General features: G+C 36.9%; 2 protein-coding genes across 10 annotated transcripts; one reads left to right on the top strand and one right to left on the bottom strand.

Moving 5' to 3' along the window:
• Positions 1-2,789: 2,789 nt before the first annotated feature.
• Positions 2,790-15,445, top strand: LOC105280418 (androgen-induced gene 1 protein). 3 transcript variants are annotated; one of them, XM_011340973.3, is made up of 5 exons: positions 2,790-3,149; positions 5,041-5,211; positions 12,735-12,872; positions 13,413-13,630; positions 13,886-14,084. In XM_011340973.3, the coding sequence occupies exons 2-5, from the start codon at positions 5,053-5,055 to the stop codon at positions 14,082-14,084; spliced, it is 714 nt and encodes a 237-aa protein (XP_011339275.1). In that variant the 5' UTR covers positions 2,790-3,149; positions 5,041-5,052. The 3 variants fall into 3 exon arrangements, with proteins under 3 accessions (XP_011339275.1, XP_011339276.1, XP_011339274.1); XM_011340974.3 differs by lacking the exons at positions 2,790-3,149; positions 5,041-5,211 and adding exons at positions 6,392-6,541; positions 10,043-10,223; XM_011340972.2 differs by lacking the exons at positions 2,790-3,149; positions 5,041-5,211 and adding an exon at positions 10,025-10,223 and having other exon boundaries at positions 13,886-15,445.
• Positions 15,446-15,839: 394 nt separating this feature from the next.
• On the bottom strand, positions 15,840-21,261 carry LOC105280405 (protein smoothened). 7 transcript variants are annotated; one of them, XM_011340929.3, is made up of 8 exons: positions 21,013-21,261; positions 20,456-20,776; positions 19,464-19,904; positions 19,015-19,184; positions 18,471-18,931; positions 18,202-18,400; positions 17,863-18,033; positions 15,840-17,765 (listed from the first exon to the last, which is right to left on the bottom strand). In XM_011340929.3, exons 2-8 carry the CDS (start codon positions 20,774-20,776, stop codon positions 16,517-16,519), a joined length of 3,012 nt encoding a protein of 1,003 aa, XP_011339231.2. In that variant the 5' UTR covers positions 21,013-21,261; the 3' UTR covers positions 15,840-16,516. The 7 variants fall into 7 exon arrangements, with proteins under 7 accessions (XP_011339231.2, XP_011339230.2, XP_011339235.1 ...); XM_011340928.3 differs by having other exon boundaries at positions 15,840-17,789; positions 21,013-21,260; XM_011340933.2 differs by lacking the exon at positions 21,013-21,261 and adding an exon at positions 20,050-20,095 and having other exon boundaries at positions 15,840-17,789; positions 20,456-20,598.
• Between the last annotated feature and the right edge of the window lie 68 nt (positions 21,262-21,329).

The following is a 21,329-nucleotide window of genomic DNA, read 5'->3' as shown; positions in this document are numbered from 1 at the left end:
GGCGCGGGCAGTGGAAAGAGAACGTGACGCTCCGCGCCGCTCGATGAATACGATGATGCGACCGTAGAATGACCGTGCGCTCAGTGCCGTAACTATAGAAGTAAGTGAGGCGAAGCAGCCAGCCCAGCGAACACGGTCATATAACAATGATATTGCCATAATATAACAGAATGTAACACGCGATATAACATGTTCGTTACATGTAACGTATATGTTAGTTGTAATTTCCCACCAAACGAAATTGCAGTAATAGAACAATAATATAACGTGTTACTAAAATGTTATTTAAATGTTATATAAATGGAATATATATTATTTGTTCTTTCTTCCTCTCTCTACAACTACAGGTGCACGTTTAATTTACTTTCCTAAACGTTATGTCCAAGTTCGTACTTTCCTCTTATTTGTTATTCGTTCAAAAACGTACCCCTTCATCGTAGAAATGGACTTACGATGCAAGTTGCGCCCTGCCGTGATCACCGTTCCTATATATATTTTGTATTATATTTTGCATGCGAGAAACGAAGCCATCTACCGACAACTCGACATCTGAATGTTAAAAATGATATATAACATAGACAGAATATGCAAATATTACAGTTATATAATATCGCATATTTCAGTTATATTACTGTTATATTATTACAACCAATGTATAACAGAGCAATATAACAGTTTTATAACGCAGTTATATTGCAGTTACAAAGTAAATTATGCAACCTCAACATTAATAACATATAACAGTTGTTATATTACGTGTTACTTCTGTGTTATATAATAGTTATATTTTGTGTTTGCTGGGAGGTAGCGAGCAGCGACAACGATCGGTCATCGCGACGAAATATCGCCGAGGAAATGTCTTCATGTTTAAATATATAATATTACGGTTGTGTGTTCAATGTATGCACGTTAAACACGCGTGAGTACACTAACCTATGCAAAAGAGCGCATTAGCAAGTGTATTAGTTACATGACAATCGTGCGAGTAAATGAGCAATTAGCGCGAAATTCTCAATGCAATTTTCAATGTCACCAATGTGTGATTGATGTATGTATGTACAAAAATGTACGGCACATCCTGAATATTTCATGATCGTATAGTAGGTAAGGGTAGACCAGGGGATAATGAAGACTGTAGGCGACTATCGGTAAGTAAGTCGCGAGTAATAAATGTTATCAGTTGAGACTCAGTGAAAATCGATAATATTGGGTACATACCATTGTACCGACAGAGAATTATCAAATTTTTATATTATTTTGCTAACGAGCAGCGTGTGACTGTGTTGTGAAAAACTCTTAATTAATTAAAAAACAATTAAAAGTGTATAAAAAATTAATAGAGGTAATTACGTATTTATTATTGATAGTGATTAATATGAAAATTTCGAGGACGTGTAAGATAATCTAAAGATAATAAAATCGTTAGCATAGTTTTCAGAAAATTATTATAAACATCCGTTATGGAGAATTCAGATATCATAAAATTATAGAAATCCGCAAACGTATATCTTTATCCGTGATCTTTTATGTTAAAAACTTTTTTAAATCGTATAAGACACACAGTCAGTATCAATATCTTGTATTTTTTTGCAGTATTTTTACGACTAAAAATCTGCGTAATCATTTTCTTCCTCACATTCTTACTCCTTTTTCTAGTTTAAAGACGACGATAATGGATGCACATTACAGTCATTCGTTGATTCTAGTTGGAAGTCATTATGATATAACTACGTATTTTGCGCATCCGGTTTGCAGCGTGTTATCAGCTATTCGTGTTTGGATGGAAACTTTATCTATCGTTATGTCCGGGAGCACCGCCATCGGAGATGCGTGGAATTTGGTAATACTGACCTCTCGCACTCTGCATACAAAAATATATCGGAGATACGTAACTTCATTATCACGTGATACCCTTTATTATCGAGTGTACTCTGGAGTTAATTCTCTACTGTCCAAAATTCTCCTCCTCCTTTTACGCACATCCGTGCTCTTTAAGGGGATGCTGGAGTTGCTAGTGAACTATTTTTTCACTATAGCGATGGTAATTGCAGTTTCGAAAATTCTCTTTATTGCTTGTGCAGAATAAAAAATCCTTTTCCACGAATGAAGTATAGATAGAAAGAAAGCCCGCTCTACAGGACTTTATATTCAAAATGGAAAAAAGTTAGAAAAGACGAATGCAAGTTTTTAACTTTTTTCCATTTTGAATATAAAGTCCTGTAGAGCGGGCTTTCTTTCTATCTATACTTCGTTTGTGGAAAAGGATCTTTTATTCTGCACAAGCAATAAAGAGAATTTTCGAAACTGCAATTACCATCGCTATAGTGAAAAAATAGTTCACTAGCAACTCCAGCTTCCCCTTAAACGCTCCTTCGTATTTCCAATTCGTTGCCACTGTTTTTCGTGGAACTTCCCTGCAACTATTCGACTATTTCAAAAGGTCGCGATTATAAAATTCTATCGAAACGTCTCTCGTTATCGACTACTTTCAAAAGGTCGCGATTAAGTTCTATCGAAACATCTCTCGTTATTGACTACTTTCGAGAATTCGTTTTTTATCAGCTCACTTCAAGGCTGTTCTCTTGGCGCGTGCTTGCATTGCATTTCTGCTACATCAGCTACATGCGCGGCATTTCTGCTGCATCACTGCAAATCGAAATCAGAAAGAATCGTTAGAGAGAAAGAAAGAAGATAATTTTCTCGTTAAACGTGATACGCCTCTCCGCCGGCCGTACAAACACGAGCGCCGTGCGTTTTACGGCGACCGTAATCCTCGACACGTTTGCCTCATTCGCGGATGGATCGTCGATCGTGGCAGACGCGTCATCGTCATTGTTGATAAGTCGCGCGGTTATCGGAGAGAATCGTGAGTCGCGAACGGCGAGCGATCCGCTCGTGCGGAATTAATCGCGCCCAGACGGTAACGCAACGTCATTACGCTGATAATCGGCTGCGTGCCACATCGACGCGATACATGATCGAATAAACTTGGAATTGTTGCGCGCGTCAGTGTCCAGTCCGGCACGAGCAGTGGCACTGGCACAGTGGCATCCTCGATTGCCAGCGCGGATCGATCGACGGCGCTCCCTGCGATTCTTCAATCAACAGGCGGCCAATTATCTGTCATCGACGCGTCGTAACGAACGAAGGTAATGCAACGCTCGATTCTACCGTGGGCGTTCGAGATTCCTTTTCATTCGCTTGATTCGCGTGCGAAAGGCTCAGGCGCACTCTTTAAATTAATCTCGTCCGCCTGACTCCCAGAGAACTAAGGGGGGGCCTGCTTTAGAACGTTGAAAATAAGGTATAATTTTGCGAATTTTTTTGGAGAAACTATACAGCGGATCATTATATAAAACTTTGATGCATTTATTAGTACATGTTTAAAGATAAACAAAATAATTTTTTGATTTGAATACATCGCCTGTAGAGGTCGTCCTGGAGGCATCTTAGTGCAGCCGGCATTGCAAATTGGTGAGCATTCTCCTGCCTCCAAATTTCATCCAAACCGAAAAATTGAAATATTTTCTCGTTATTTATGAATTCCCATCGTCGATGAACCTTTAATATTCATAAAAACATTAAGTTAAACAATTATTTTTGCATGAAAAAGTTCAAAACCTTTGCCTAAAAATCGTACTTTTGTGTTCTAAGCTCCACCATTTTGGCACTTTTCAACTTTTTTCTTCTCTCTTTGGTTCATCGACGATGGGAATTCATAAATAACGAGAAGATATTTCAATTTTTCAGTTTAGACGAAATTTGGAGGCAGGAGAATGCTCACCAATTTGCAACGCCGGCGACGCGGCTGCACTAAGATTTCTCCAGGACGACCTCTACAAGCGATATATTCAAATAAAAAAATAATTTTTTTATCTTTAAACATGTACTAATAAATGCATCAAAGTTTTATAATGATCCGCTGTATAGTTTCTCCAAAAACAATTCGTAAAATATACCTTATTTTCAGCGTTCTAAAGCAGGCTCCCCCCTTAAGCGCGTCTCGATCAATCGAGCAATTTAACGATTCCCGATAATTTAAGTGCAATTTATTCCTCGAAATACCGCGTCGTAGCGTGCGAAATGTGTGACAATGACAATTCGACGTTGGGTATAAAATATAATAAAAAGAAACGGAACGTTGTTTGTTCCCTCGAGCAAACGAAAACCGCATTGATGCTCGAGTATGACAACGGAGAGCATCGATGGCTTTTATTATCTTATTCGGAACGGTTATTAAAACTAATAGACGTCTGACATTGCACGAAGGTCTTATTTATAACGGTCGGTCGTCGCGGCGTCGGCCAGTGTGAGCGATGAAAATTGATGTGCGATTTTCGTATTTGTTTGATACGTTTGACGTTTTCGACCGGAAACTGCATCCTCGTAGGTGCGCGTGACAGCACGTGAAGGATCCCTGCGGTTCAACAACCGGTTTGCCCGAAGCTCGATTTCGCCGTGGAAATAAAAGCACTTTGCATGTGCATCGGAGCGCGTCTCGATGCGGCAAGAATTGCGTACATGTACGAGTTGCTCCGTCGTTACTGAGCGTTACGGAAGAGAGATAAAGCAAGAACCTGCAATGATCACCTTGAAAAGCAATCGTTTGCATCATCCGCCTACGGGCATGAGAAGAATAAATTAGATCGTAAAAATGCATAATCATTAGATTAAACACGATGCCTTAATCATACATTCTAGGCGCACAAACGTATATGTTGCTACTAATAAAGTATTAAAATAAAACAAAATAATAAAGTATAATATTTAAAAAATACATCTATATATTTATGTATTATGTAATCTTCCTAATTCAAAACTTAATTAATTGATGTGCGATGTTAGCACCTAAAGATCAACACGTAAAGATTGCAACAATTTTATACATATGTATGTTAAACAAAACGGTCGTTGCGCATGCATAAAATATGAGTTGCATGAATTTAGAATGCAAATCGAGCGAGAAAATTTTCTGTTTAAGTGTTACGTTTACAATTTTACATTGACACGCGCGCTAATGCAAATCCGGAATTTTTACAGAATCCTACCAAGATGACGCACGCTTTAAACCCCGTATTCCATCTGGTCAACACGATGGTTTACGGCTTCGGCGTATTCTATTGCTTCTGCAAGTTGCATATTCCCTTTCTCGAGGAAAGGTACAGCAAATTCGACCCCGGTCAGGCCAAGTTCTTAACAATGTGGAATCTGGTGAGTCATGTGTGCTTCTTCAATTGTGTATATATGCACGTGCGTACGTGCGTGTATATGTGAGGCTAATTCTGCCTGCTTCTCCTCGGATGAAATATAAAATTTTTTTTATGTAATCAAAAGAAGGTATTTATTTTTGCCGTTTGCGAATTCAGCAGAACGGATTGGATACGCGACACTGAAATTAACTGCAACTCGAAATATCGTAATAATTGACTCTGGAAATTGAATCGTATCGATTTTAGATAACTCTCTTTCGATTCTATCAATGTGAAATACATGTACGCACGTGTGTTGTTATAGTTTCGTTGTTACATGGTGTCGTCCGCACACAAAGAATTTCATTTCGTAAATGCTTTGATCGTATCTTATAATGCTACTTTATCAAAAGTCCACTGTTCACTGTGCAAAATTTTCGGAGTTACGTCATAGTAGAAACTTACGCACGGAAAACACGACCAAGGTCTAACAATAAGTATATGTTTACCGCGCAACCCAAGTGATAAATATAAAACCGCAATAAGTATGAGGAAGCTGTTTGGAAAACGAGTTTTTGCGAAAGTATAACGCACCCAGATATTAAAGCGATATATCGCATTTATTAACGTATAATTAGTAATAATTGCATAAATATAACTAGATTCCCAAAATAGAAATAAGTAATAACTGATAGCAATCAAAACTTCCTCAGCATAAACGTATCGTATAACGTCAGAGGAATAAAACCTCACGTGGACTTTTTGCACCGTGCATCGAAATAAATCGGCTTTCTCAGCGTTCATATTCGTAAAATTGTTGCTAAGAGACTTTCTTTTCGTTGTGTCGAAACCAATTCTTTAAAGCAAATTTATTTGATAATACTAGAAATATTTGATAATGACATCTCTTATCAATTTATAATATATTTATAAGATGTGCTAGATAATATAATATTATTTAATATTTCTGGAAAAGTTGCTTTTTTTATCAAATTTGCTTAGAACGCAAGTTTGTATTAAAAACGGATCCCAACCGCGAGAATTCGTGAAACCAGAGTAGGGCACCGGAAATAGCTGAATCCATTACTGGGACAGTCTCCCTTCCATCCCTTTCTCTCGAACACAGCAGCCTGAACCAATGCCAAACGCACGCATGCTGCAGTCTTTTCCCCTTTCCCTGCTGCTGTTCACCCTTTTATCCGTCAGTGAGTCGCGAGCCGCCGACGCGAGAGCTTCGGGAAGTGTTTTCGCGTAATCGCGTGAAACATCATAGTGCCGCGCTGCCGAAAAGGGAAACAGGCACGCTTCTGTCAGCCGCTTCGAAGGATCGAGGCACGCGTTTGTCGCACCAAGTAAGAGCGGATCGATCAGCTCGTAAGCTCAAAGCAGCGGCGTGAAGGCGGCCGCGGACCGATTAAAAATAGGGCTCTCTACCTATCTATCTCTCTCTCTCGCGTGACACGATCGTGTCGATGGACGACGACTAAAGTAGATTTTCGCCCTCTCCCACGCATAACGTGCCAACGATGCGTCGCGATCTCGGCGAGTTCGATTTCCCACGTCGTTAATGAATACAAGAACGATTGCGCTGACCCGCGGCAAGTAGCCTCGCATCTCTTCGCACGGCGTCGGAGATCGAGCTTTACCGAGATCCGCGATTCGAACCGTTCGAGGATCGACGACGTCTCGGCAGCGATCATCTGCGGTGCTTAGGTTAGGTTAGCTGGTCGATCGCGCAACGTTCAGTGGCGTCGTCCGAAATTTCCCCCTCGAGAGTGACACCGATTCTAGGCTGCGCCCGGCGAGTCGCCCTTTACCGAATGCAGAGTGCACCGCGCGAGTACTTCCGGGACTCCGAGCGATCGGCATCGCGTCGCGACACTGTACGACGCACGTGGTAGAGCGCGACGATCCCGGTCCGCCAAGCGGTCTGGCTGAACTAAACGATTATGACAGAAATTTCTGAGTTTTCCATTGTTAAAATGGTAGGAATACATTAATGTAAATGGTTACACTATGAAAATAACGAAAATAACCCTCGCTATCTTATCATCGGTATGTGATGCCTTAGAATCTTGTGTAACTCGTTTCATGAATTATTAATAAGTTTACTCGCTTATATTGAAGAGATTAAGAACATAAAAATTAATCTATATATATATATACATATTGATAAATTAAATAAAGATATTCGAACACGCGATATGCCTTTGAAGGAATATAAAATCGTCACGGCGATTTGTGTTTTGCTTTCATTCGAAACAAGCTTTCGAAAATCATGTCGTATGTAAATGTCATGCGCAGATATACTTCAGATATTACATGTTTCTTTTTGAGAGAACACACAAAAAAATAAAACTGATTGAGTGCCACATTGAAACGTGTTCTCTTCGTATACAGAAAAAAACGATTTTGCCCACGTGTCGATCGATCGCTACGCAAATGTGGAATTATAAACCAAAAGTACAAAAGCAAGAACTGCATTTTATATGTAAAAATAGTATTCTTTTATGTTCTTTGTACTTTTATGTTATCATTATAAATGGTCGACACTATACTTTTATTACGTTTTATCATATTTTTATGTTATTTCTATTTGTATTATCTTATCACTGTTGCGTCTCTATAACGATTGTAATATTCTTTTTTGATTTCATGCGACTCAATTTGTTCGAGATATTTTTCTATGCTTATTTAATTTAGGTCTTCCACTCTGCGACTCGTCTATATTTCCAATTATTTCCAGCTTGTTTTTTGACCTTTTAACTAACTGACGTTCAACACAGTATCACAAGTTAACAATGTCCGATTGTCAGCACGCGCATCCACAAAGATATAATGGAAATAAAACAAATATCGAACGCGACGCAATCACAGAGTAAATGTCATCCGCGGAGATATAATTCCGCTCCAAATTCACGAGCCACGGACGAAAACATTGTGCAAAGACGAGTTGTGTAACCTAATAACTGGCAACGGCAATCACCTAATATTTCCTTGAGCGCTCCGCAGTGCGTATTAAGTCCGTGAAAGGGAAATTTTCTATTAATTCCATGCTCCGATGATACGGTTAAAAAAAACCTGAGAGTAGGTGAGACCCAATGACCCAGCAAATATATAAAGCCATTTACGAAGAGTGAATTTGTCGAAGACACTACACATCGCGGACATTGCAAATGTTTGCGAATTATTTTAACTAATTTATATAAAAATTTAACTTCGGAATTTTATCCTCGGATTAAAGGTCGTTTATATTTTTAACTTGATAATGTGGTATTTATATTTATCGTTTTTATATGATATATTTCTTACACAAGTTTTATTTATGGTAAAAATTAGATAATTCAGCACTTTTAACACACAGATGTAATCAACTCTCACCTAAATGAATCATTAAACATTGCAAAATCATCTTTTTTATAGTTGACGACGAATCTTAACGAAGAAAGTCTGCAGACGCACTTTAGTCAATTAACGTTAATGTCGGTCTCGTAATACAGTTGCACTGGTTCAAAGCACTTTTATATTGCATAATGCAATTACCAGTGGCTCTTAAGCGAAAGATAAAACGCGAACGCTTTTGATCTCCGTTTAGATACTGTTTGACCTCACCTTTACCTTCTAGTCCTTTTTCGGCTGTTTTTCCTTTCTTTGTGCGTCGCGAGAGTGAAGATGAATTACGTTTTTTAATTTAAATACTTTCTACGAAAAGTAGCACGAAATAGAAATCGTACAAATGAAGGTTGTAATGATAGAAGAGCGAAATAGAACTATTTGCATATCAGGACAGCCACAGTTGCTGCTTTGAAGTAATATAAAAAAAAGATCTTCGGTTTTATTCAATTTCTTTAGATTATGCAATTTCATCTGTGGCATCTATAAATTTTTATTCAGTTTAAATTTATTTCGGCCAGAGTTCACAAACAGTTACGAAATTGTAGGTGTATGTATGTGTGTGTGTGTGCGCGCGCAATATTTCTCTGAGGCCTTTTTTGTAACCGTGAAAGAGAGATCGCGGTTTTGCCCAGTTATCTTTGTGTTAGTTACGAATTTAGCATACTAACAAGGTAATAAACACGACTCCGATTTCAATCATGGAATCAGTGGGAAAAATTGAGGCTCACATCGCATACTCATTGAGTTTCTTTTTTTCATTTTTCAACCGGGCACTTGGTTACGTATAAATTATGTAAGCTAGTCTTATACATAGTCTTGCTTGCATAATACGTACATGTTGAGAAATTATCAACTGACACGCACCGTCTCCGGGTTATCTTTTCATTGCATATTCACTTTTTTGGGTATTATCATCTGGTTTCGATAATATTGCAAAAATTTATATGATAATCATGTGCACACACATGAATAAATATTACATCGTCCATCGATACGTTGCTTATGAGAGACATGTAGAAGAATCCCAAAGAATACTCTTTGATGCAAGGAAGAAAAAATTATGTTGAAAGAATAAATTTGCGTTAGACAAGAGAAGTATATGATTATATATGATTTTATCTATGCAGATCTATATTTTTCTTAATTATATTTTTATTATTTTATTATATTATATATCTTAATTATATTTTTATTATATTTCTTATATGTATTTTATATATTTTTTAATATTAATATTATATTTTATATATATTTTATACATGTATTTTTGCAGAATTCCTAGTTATTGCTACCAGACACAAGAGTTTCTAACTTTGTTAATGATTCTATAATAATATTAAAAGCAATCCTTAGCATGATGTATTTTGATTTTACAAACAATTCAGTTTTCTGCCTTTGGTTGACGAATAGTACGCTACGAATCGCTACATCTCCAAAAGGATGATTACACATTTCAGACTACTCGCGAACAGCCGTGAGATGCGAAAGGGCCTAGCGATCGGATTCCACGCAGTTAGTTTCCTGCAATTCGCTTTTGCGGTTTATTACGATTACACATATACGATCGTACCAGACAATGTCACAAGGGTGCACAGCGCCTTTGGTGGGAAGTTCAAGTTTCTGACATTTTGGGACGCGGTTAGTATAGATAGACACAAATTGATTGCGAAATTATTATCTTGGCTGTGGTGTAGGTATGCTTTTAATTCGCAAATGGAAAGGTGTGCGATTACATTTATTTGTTGCATTGATTTTTTCACAGTATGTATTATAAGCTAAGAACAGGTACTTTTGACACTATGAATTTGTTTAGGTAAATTTGATTGAATTTAATTTAGGGCCCGGTTAATCTCTCTTTGAATAGAATCGTTTCGCCTTTTTCTTCGTTTCCTCAGGGAAACCATTGTGTTCAGCATCTTCTATGAAGTAAAATTACATGCAGACTCAGAAATTACTATTCTTCGTGAAATTCTTTTTGTGATCGGTATATCTAGCAGCCACGTGCAATGTATCCTTATTGCCGCGTTACATAATAGTGAAAACGAACACGTCCACCTAATATACCTGGTGATCGCGAAAGAAAAAATACAAATAACGGTGATATAATATTCTTCGAGCCGACAGCGTAGAAAACACGATATTCATCAATCAACGATTACCAGTGAAATCAGCAATTACAGAAGACTTCCTCTTTCTTAATGTAAATTGTGCCGTAGCGTAATAACCGTTATAATGTTACAATATATTACTCTATTATTTTGAATATTACAAAGTCTGCAGCAACGTATGCCCATTCATTATATCTGATGTAAGAAAAGTTCTATGCAATCTAATGCAAAAGATATTACGTGTTGAAAAAGTTGAAAAGAGATTTTTACTTGAAGCTGTTAAAATAGCTAAACTTCGACACATTTAGAGATAAGAAATAAAATGAATAAATGTAACGAAATTGATATAAATACACTTGAGCTTTATATATGTGTGTGTATATACGTATGTATATATCTTTAATTGCTATTGAATAATAGCTTTCATATTCTTCATTTAATTTGACTCGTCAAGCTCGAGAAGTGTGATTCTAAATCCAATGAGATTATGTTCGAGCATCCTGTCACTTGTCAAGCGATAACATACTCTCGACCATTTTACGCTTAAATTGCAGCTATCAAACCGCTCGTAAAGAGCAAAATTCAATTGTTTAAGCACTACTTCATAGTATGCAGTGAACGGTGGCACGCGTCACACAAGAGTGCTTCTGTGCAATGTCAATCGATCGATAATTACGTTATAATGCTCGTTTAACTAGAATTAATCTTTTTACTTGACAAAATGATGAGAAGTCCGTGTCGATTTCGATCTTTGTTTTAATAATGAGCATCATCTGCTTATTTCTCAGTTATTTAATAATCTAGTTAACTAGAGCAAGGAAAACGCCTGCGTCAGCACTTATTCATTATATCATACAATAATTAAAACAATATATGTAGTGAAACTTTTGGTCTTGTTAGATATTAATGCAAGAAATTTAATCCACATCCAAAAGTGGAACAGATAATTGGATTATCTGTTCCACTTGTGCCGCTAACGAATCAAGATGTCACTTGACGAGATTGCATCTGACATAATACATCATATTCGATTGACATGTGATAAACTTGAATATATGGCATTAAATAGGACTGTTCTCAATACAATTTGAATTATTTTAGATTATTTTGCTCGAAATCCTTAATATTAAGCGTTCACCTACAAAAAAAGAAAACATATGCATGTAAAAATGTAACGTTATTTTTAAAAGTTTTCTTCAATTTTAAAGAAAGATTTAATAATTATTGATTTTATTGATAATTGAAGATTTAATACTTATTTTAAGTATTAATATTATTAATATTTGTCATTAATACCTGAAAAATATTATTTTTAAGTATCTGGTTTTATATTCGCCAATTTTGCTATTCAAATTATTTTTAATATGTAATATACAACAGATTCTCATATAACATGGTAAATCAGTTTTACAGTCCTGCAACGCTTTATACATGTGTAACGAGACACAACCAATCCTTATGATATGCAACTAAGAGATTTGCATATATACAATTAAAAATTAAATATTTCTATATATATATATATACGTAATATAAATGTATATTCATGCAATTCATATTATGCGGATTTATATAGTGTGAAATGTCACGTTATGAGAGTATACTGTATATATTTACATATTATACATATTTATAATATCATATACATGTTTATAATGATAAATATACGCGATAAATAGTTCAAAACGTTTGCGAATGAGTATTATTATTTCGCATGACTAATGATGTCTTTATCTAATCGATGCATGTATTAGCATTGTTCTATTTAGAGCATGTATTAAAGCTATGTATAAGCAAATATTATCCAAGTAGTAAAATATATAATATTATGACATCTTTTATATGCTAGTTGAATACTGGACTCATCATGCATTCATGTATTTTACCTAAATACAATTAATCAAAAGCTATTTTAAGTTTCTTATGAATCGTTTTCTCTTTATTTTTGCTTATTTATAAGCATGATCTCAAGCCATGTTGTGGAAGTTGTTGAAAAGATTCAGCCATTCATCACTAACATCGCATATGAATTATGTTTTAGATACTGCAAGCTGTATTCTTCTTAGTATGTCTTTTGAACGATATGTTTGGCACAAATGCTGTAAATCCCAAAAAGGTGCCATTCATACGGAAATTCAAGGATTATTTCCACGCGAGTCTCGGATTTCCTGTTGCTATGGTAAGTATAATTAAAAATATTAATTAGCGCGTCAAGTCTGAAAATGGTCAAGATTCATATGATAAATGAAACAAGAGAAATTTCTATCATCGAGCTAACAAAACTAAATAATAAAGAATTAATGGTGATTCTGCGATCGGCAAAGTGCGATGAAAATTGCAATTAATTTATTGATTAATCAGAAAATTAGTAATTGTTTATTGTTCAATATGTATTGTTTATAGTTTAACACACGTTTTCGCTTTTGATTTATATTGGTTTGTACTAGTTTGTATTGGTTTGTATCTTGATTTTGACTGCGCAAACGCAATAGTCGACATACATATACAGTATTTTAATTATATCTATGAAAAAGTTGTTATTTTAACAACAACTTAGTTATAGATAGAATTTTATTTTACTTTCTATTTTAATAAAGAAAGATTATAGATATGAATCTCGATCATGTGTATAAATAACCATATAAACATTATCGTGCAAGTGTAAAAAGTAAGTCGAATGCTGATCGAATGTTAATGTAGAATTTGCATTGCCTTACAGTTCGTTGGTGTAACTTTCTGGACATTGATGTTTGTGGACCGTGAACTGGTAATGCCGAAGGTATTCGATCTATACTTTCCATGGTGGCTAAATCACTTACTGCATACGATGATTATGGTATCGACCATGTTGGAAATGATTGTCGCGCCACGACAATACCCTAAACGGTCTCGTTCCTTCGGAATACTCATGAGTTTCATGCTCGCATACCTAATCTGGTAAGTGAAAAGATTTGCATTATACATTATATAATCTTTTTCCGTTCTATGAATAAATATACGTACATTAATAATTTTATATTAAATAACTTTGTGATCAGAGAGAAGGAGATGTATAATGTGTCCCCGTGATTTTTTAACTTATCGCGCTATTCTAGAAACAAAAAATCATAAAAAAAACTTTGGTAATGAAGGAACAGACTGTCAACTGTCTTGTCTGGATGCGTCGCTTAATCTTTGAACGAAAAATTGCAGGATACATGTAATCTATTACAAGAGCGGCGTATGGGTGTATCCTGTGATGGAAGTGTTGACGCAGCCGCTGCGGATTCTGTTTTTCGCGGTGCTGCTGACGTTCTGCACGATCCTGTACTTCATCGGCGAAGCGTTGAACAACTTCGTTTGGGGTAACGAACATACTAAGCATAAAAAATCTCACAGCAAATCTAAGTAGCCTCGCCCAAGCGTCCCTAATGGGTGACAGACCGCATCGCGTTTCTGCCTGCCGCCTGCGGTGGTGGTGAAACAAGCAAACATGGATATTTTCTACACCTCCGTTGCAGCATGCACGTATATATCATTTATATAAGGATGAGCGTCATTTAGAATTTTTATTGTTGTGTATGTGCATGCAAGGCGCAGTTTAAGGCATAAAGGTGAGGAATCGCATAATCGTTAACATGGCGCGGTAAAGATAACACGGAGTGAGCAGGAGCATGTAATGCATATCTCGCGACAATGGACCAAGGGACAACTAATTTATAAATGGTGTAATGTTTTTGCGCGCCGACTCCGAGCAGAATGATACGCATCCATCAATTCACGCCCACAATAATACTTATTTTTGTACTTTCGTAGCGAACGATACACTATTATATTATTGTTTTTACCAATAAAGTTAACGTGGTGCACGGAGAATATATATGTGTGTAAATATAATATGCATATGATGATACGATATCATACGTAATACGTGACAACATGTGTGCCCGCACTAAAGTCCAGGTGTATTTGTGATCGAGTGTAGGAAAAAAATACGTAGCGGTAGCGGAGAGTGCGGAGCCAGTTTTGAAAACGTAGAAACAGCCAATGGACAAGAGGAGTCTGAAATATCGTAATGATACCGATCAGCTGAAGATAATCGTCATCGATGACATTTTCTTGCTGCTATGATGCTATGTGATGAGCAGTGCTCTGGGAAAACCTAACGTTTTTACAAGCCCGACATTGACATAGATACGTTCTATGCAATGTAGTACACATGGAGCCGCTGTTTGCAGTTTTAAGTTAGAAAACATTCTAACTTATTTTTTTGTTAATTTTGCTATCAGTATGTCTGACATGTTACTGATCATTGGTTCAACATTCAATTATGAATAAGATATTTGATGAGATGTACGGCCTAAGGATTGACATTGATTGTCAATATTTTCTTAGAAATTTTATTAAATATGTTCTCAGACGAATCTTAATATCTTTTTTGTGCCAAAGTGTAGCTTGAATTCAAATATATATATATCATCGGTAATAGTTAACAAGGAAAACTTTTCTCAAGTGTCTAATTTCAATTAGAAGACTTGAGTTTCTTTCCTTGGAACAGCATGCATTGTTCACAGATTGTCTGTGCGGTATAATAATCTATAATAAAAATGTAAATATATAGTGTCGACAGCTGCTCGATTTTTTCCGAAAAGATAGAAAAAAAAGATATCTTTAGTGTGATTGACTTTAACGTATTGAAGGAAAGCAATATACAGTTTGGTATTATATATACATAGTAATAGCTAAATTGTATGCACAAACTTTAAAAGTACTGAGAAAGTAATGAAATGAAATTTAGAGAAAAGAATATACATATATATATATATATATATATATATATATCATACGTAATATATATTAATAGAATTTACAAAAATATACGAAATAATGTAAGAAACATGGCTTGCGATTAGCACCTTTTCAATAGAGACATTTATACTAGCCACAAATATTCAGAATGCGATTTTTAGATCTTCCTATTAGCAATAATCCACTGGAAACTATTTTCCTGTAACTGTTGGAATATGAATGTTGTAAGAGTGAAACGACGTTCAACGTCTTGCATCTCACGAATGTGATTCAGACTACAAGTATTGTAATAGATAAAGAGGTTTTTTGTCTGCAGATTAGGCAGTAATTTAAGACGTAGATCAATAATATAACACTGAGAATTATAAAACACATTTTATTCGAATCGCTTCTTTAAAAAATAATGTATAAATTGAACGTCTTACTGTCATGAGAAATATCCGATATACTTTATCAACATTCGAAAATATACAACCTTAGGGATATAATGGTTTCCATTTTTGCAGGAAAATAACATTTACAAAGCGTATATTTAGGATTCCGTAGTCTATAGTGTCGTAGACGAATTACATTACCTAGCTACTTGATGCGAGTTATCAAAATATCGTATCGACTAATATTTTAGCGATAATAAAATAATGGAAAAATATCTCGATGTTATTATCCATCTTTATGTCCATGTATGCTCTTGATTGATATCATTTAATATGGCTTTCGTTATTGTATATCCTACGTACATATAATTTACAACAGTAAAAAGTCAATAAAAAATATCATGTGATCTCACTCTCGTTCAAGAAATATCGTACGATTATAGGTAAGAAAGAGTCGAAGTGAAAACATCATCGTCGTGTCTGTCGACATAATAATAATTTTGATGGATAGTTAAATTACTTCATACCTCATTTCATGAATATGTCCCGATATCTCTTAAGGCGCATGTTAATTTTTCGTCTGCGAGCCATTCGGAAACAAGAACTCGCTAAAACTTGCTTGGTAGCCATTTTTTCTTTAAAGAAAATTCTCAGTCTTACGTTATATAATGTTCTTACTCTTCTTAAGCTGCGGCGATATTTGTGTTCCCTTCGAACTACAGTGTCTACTATTGATTATCTCGTCGATACTCTGTTTCAGTTCTTCCATCTCCAGTATGTCGAGCGGCAGCGAAGTCTGCGTCGCTATCTCTCTGGCGTTAGTCTGCCCATCGTTTTGCAATAATCTAGTTAATTCCGGGCGACATGAGGCGAGACTAGAGTTCAAGTCACCTATCACAGCTTTCTTATATACTTCTTCCTCGTTTTCGTTCTTTGCCTTCAGATCGTTAGCCTCTTGAAGCAACTGCTTCAATATAGCTTCGTGCTGTACGACGTATTTGCTTCTATGGCTGCTTTCTCGATTTCTTCTGTCAACCTCGTGATTGTAAACTTTACAATTCTTATTGCTACTTTTACTCTTGTTACGCTCATGCGCCTCCTCCAAATCCAGCATCTTCATTTCTTCTTCCGGCTGACTGTCCTCGCTGGTACTGTCCGGTTCGTCCTCCTTCTCCATGTTGCCCGTCTCGTCAACGTTCTGATCAGCTATATCTTGATGCTTCTTGTCCTCGCTGCTCAAATTCTCGTCGCTACCGGTCCGTTCCCTCGGAAATAAAAAGGGTAACAGCATACCCGCATTCTTGATATCGATAACCTTCGAGTCTAAAGCTCGTTCTTCAAGCCCAGCATTTCCAAGTCTCCTGCCCATATTGGGCACTGGAACCGATATCTGCGTCATTAACTGACTGTCTTGGGAGGTAGTACTGTCTCTTCTAGACGGTGGATCGATTTTGCTTCTTGATCGGGACTTCCCAAAGTCTCTTCTGCTCTTCCCGCGGCGGCCGCGAGACCGACCGGCAACTTTGCGTGTCACCTGTGCAATTTGCACCGATATCTGTGAATCCAACGAGTTCCGTCTGGATTCCATAGATACACATTTGTAGCTGTAACTGATTTCGGAGTCGACCGAATTTCTCCTATTACTAGATACTGATCCAGTAGTACCGTCGACCAGCGCACCCCTTCGTGTCATTAACTTGGGCAGGGCGGCTGCCCAAGTGGAACTTAAGTCTTGCGATGCCGCGGAGCTGAGACCGAAATTCAGTCCAACCGGATCCTCGTGGGCATTATGAAAACTTATGGACAAACGTCCGGCCTTGTTGAACGTTTTTCGGTTTGCGAATAAACGCGCGATAAGTTTGTGCTTACTCAGTCTTATAGGAACCTCTTCGGTCTCATGTTTAAAGATCCTGTGAACAAAGAAGGAGCGCACGCTATTCAGAATCGCGTTAATGATGAAGACGGTGAATTGCCGAGAGCAAATATCTAACAAGTGTCGAAGTTTACCTCCTTAGGAATCTGCACCATGTATCTACGGTCGAACTAGTCCAAACCCATGAAGACATGAGAATGCCAGTGAAGAATAGTGCGAACAAATGTAATTGCAATTTACCCATGCTGGGTCTTACATCCATTTTACATTCAGATATGTCCGAATACTTTGTCGTTATTGCGCATCTTAAAATAATCGCGATTATTAATTAGTTATGGATAATATTGACGAGCATGCTGCAGTAATAATCAAAGCTCGCTGTATAAAATTTCGTTATACGAAATTAATATTTAAATTTATATTTCGCGTACAGATCTAAATTTTAATATAATAATTATCATTGGGATGCTTACATCATGTAATCTCTAAAACTTTGCTTCCATTGCCAGGAATACTGAATCTCGTAAACGTGACAATAGAATGTTACAATAACTGCAGCAAGAACGGACATAGAGAACACTCCTATCCTGACAATGTTATGCCTTATCTTTGAACTCATCTCCTTAGATATTTCTGGACAGCTGATTTTATAGCAAATCAGCGTGTAGAGCCCTAAAAAAATGCACGCAATATTATAGATCGAAAAATAATTCCTTGATATATTATACCGATTAATACTTACAGTTTGCATTATTACAGAATGCATTTAAAATACAAAAATTTAATATTCTATTATTATTACTATACATTGTTATCGTCAATGCTACATTATTAATCGTAAATGTACGTGATAAGAAATAATACGTACCTCTGTGCAAGAAGTATCCCCCGACGAGTACAACAACAAAAACCGGTCCTAGCACAAACCACACTCTCACCATGTGATTAACGTAACCCACGAAACATATTCCCGTCACGCTGTTACCGTCAATTTCGCCTAATGCCATGATCGTGACTGTTAAGACAAGTGGTAAACACCAGGCGATTAAATGGAAGTAAGCACCCTTTTTGTCTATCCGATCTCCCATCTTACGAAGCGCCTTGCTGTGCACAGTGTAAGTCAATATGACGAACCATACCATCGCTGCCATCAAAAAATAATACACGAGAACGAAGACGACAACGCAAGACAAATTTTCTCCGCTGTGAAAATAGAGATATTTTATGAAACCTCGAAATAAAACGAGGCAAAAAATCTTGTTACACAAAATAAATTTGTACGTTACCTTGGTTCGCCCATTCTTAATGTTCCATCCTTGCGACACACAATTACCTCCCTGCTACCAGCAAATTGAGCTAGCCAGCCGATGCAAGACACCATGAAACAACCATTTATATAAAATATCTCAAGAGACGGATACTTATTAGCGCTCCTCCAATCTATCAAAAATGTCAGCTGAAATGAATTCGATTATGTAGTCGAACAGAATAGAATAAAATTGTAAGGAATTTTATCCTTTTATAGCAAATTACTTCGGTGCTTTTTTTGAAGAAATTAAGTCTTTCTTTACTTTCTTTTTCTCGAGAGGGGATTCCCGATGGGAAAAAGTAGTAGAAAATAATGGAATATTTTCATGATTAACAAGATTATTGTTTTAAAGGTGATAAAGGTTCAATTTCTTAAAAAAAAAGCACTGAATTAATTAATTTGCACACCTAATTTTTTTGTTCTTACTATGGCAAAAAGGTTGAAGGCACAGCAGATGCCTGCAGCCCATGCAATAAACGAATGTATTTGACTATGCTCGTCGGACGTGTACAATGGATCGTAACATTGTGTTCCACAGCCTTCCACCCCATCAAAGATCGAAAGGGCATTGTCAGTAGGTACGAGAGGCTTCAAACATTTGCCCGAAGTATTAAATTTCAACTCCCTGACGTCATTCTTGCATAATCGCGGAAATAATTTTGCATTGTCACATTTTGCGAAACTTGGCCATATGGTGTGATTAAGCAGCAGCCTGCAAGGTCCGGACACCATTTTGCACATCTCTTGAGACGGCAATTCAACCGTATTGTTGACGCATTTTGGCATGAATATCGAGCATAAAAATGGTTGAACGACGGCCCAGCATTTTGGTACATGTTTCAAGGCTTGTAACAGGTACAATCTTTCCTGAAAGTCAAAATATGTAAAAAACATAATCTATTTCTACATTATACATGAAACACATGTAGCATTAAATAACAATGCATAACAATTAACTAATATAACAGCAAAGCTGTTAAAAAATATGTTAAAAGAGCTACAATAAAATTACCCAGATATAGTAAAATATATTATCCTTATATCTGAAATGTCCCAGTCTATAACAGAAAGATAGGCTGTGTAATAAAAGAGAAAATATTTCACATAGTGTCAAACATAATATAACATAATCCCCGACATTTAAAACTCCAGATACACAATAGGCCCTTTTCTTAGAATGCTGTACAATGCTAGATTTTTATTGATCAGAAAGAAAAGTTGAGAGAAAGACCAAAATTAAGAATCAATGTAAAGTTTTGCGTTTAAATTTTGTTAAAAAACTTTTCCTTAAACCGCATACTTGCCGCATATCACCTGAATAACTTGCATGCGTAAGTATTCTTAAAGATCATGCCATGCTTTATCAAAGACTGGAGGAACATTACTGCAAGGAATACATGAATAATAATCTTATTTACCTCGATAATGTCTTGAGTTACACTTTCCGGTATAAGATTCAATGTGGTAGTCGAATAAGGTAACTTCGTACCCATGCAACTATTTTTATGCAATGGAATGCATTTCGCAGGTTTGCGACAGACCGAAACATCCGGCGACAATTCCTCCATGGGATAATTATTCAGTAGATAACTGGAGTCCTTGATTCTGTGCTTCAACTGCACATCCTTCCACGTGTTATTTTCACCGTCATTGCTAGCTACAAATCCATGTTCCAGTTTCATGGACCACCCATGAAGCAGCAAGCTGGTGAAGCAGAGTGTCCATTGCAGAGATTTCATCTGTACGTGAAGAACATGAGTTTTTCATTCAATAATTCAATAAAGATAAGACTCAACTCGAGTAAGAAGGACGAGCGTACTCTCGAAGGGACAGGAAGAATCTAATTTCTCATAAATGCGAGGCGCCTCGCGGGATTCGACTGGCAATTAATATAATTAATATCTCATAAACAAAGAGGGTCACGTGGAGCGGAATAAACAATAAAGGAGAGAACGAGAGAAAGAGAGGCGCGTACTTTCGTGCGTTCCGATCACGGATTAATGTAACTCGGTCCTCGCGATTTTGGCTGGCCAAGAGGCGAAGTCTTTGTCTCGCATCTTCCAGTCGTCGGACGGTTGCGCTCACGTACGAACCAGCCAGACCACACATACACCACGCTCCCGCTCGACGCGGACTGACGCGGACCACCCACGACGAGCTTCCCTTGTATACCCACGCCTTTCCGAGGTTTGAACGCGTGCCCCGTGTGACTCACGCATCCCTCACCGGCGGCGTTGCTGCGCCGCGCAAGTTTGCGCGCCCGCGACGTGCGAAACCAGGCTGAAACGGTTG

This window comes from Ooceraea biroi, chromosome 1 (genome assembly GCF_003672135.1).
Source record: "Ooceraea biroi isolate clonal line C1 chromosome 1, Obir_v5.4, whole genome shotgun sequence".
Lineage (NCBI taxonomy): Eukaryota > Metazoa > Arthropoda > Insecta > Hymenoptera > Formicidae > Ooceraea > Ooceraea biroi.
The sequence above is the reverse complement of the archived record's forward strand: the minus strand, read 5'-3'. Positions and strand labels throughout refer to the sequence as shown.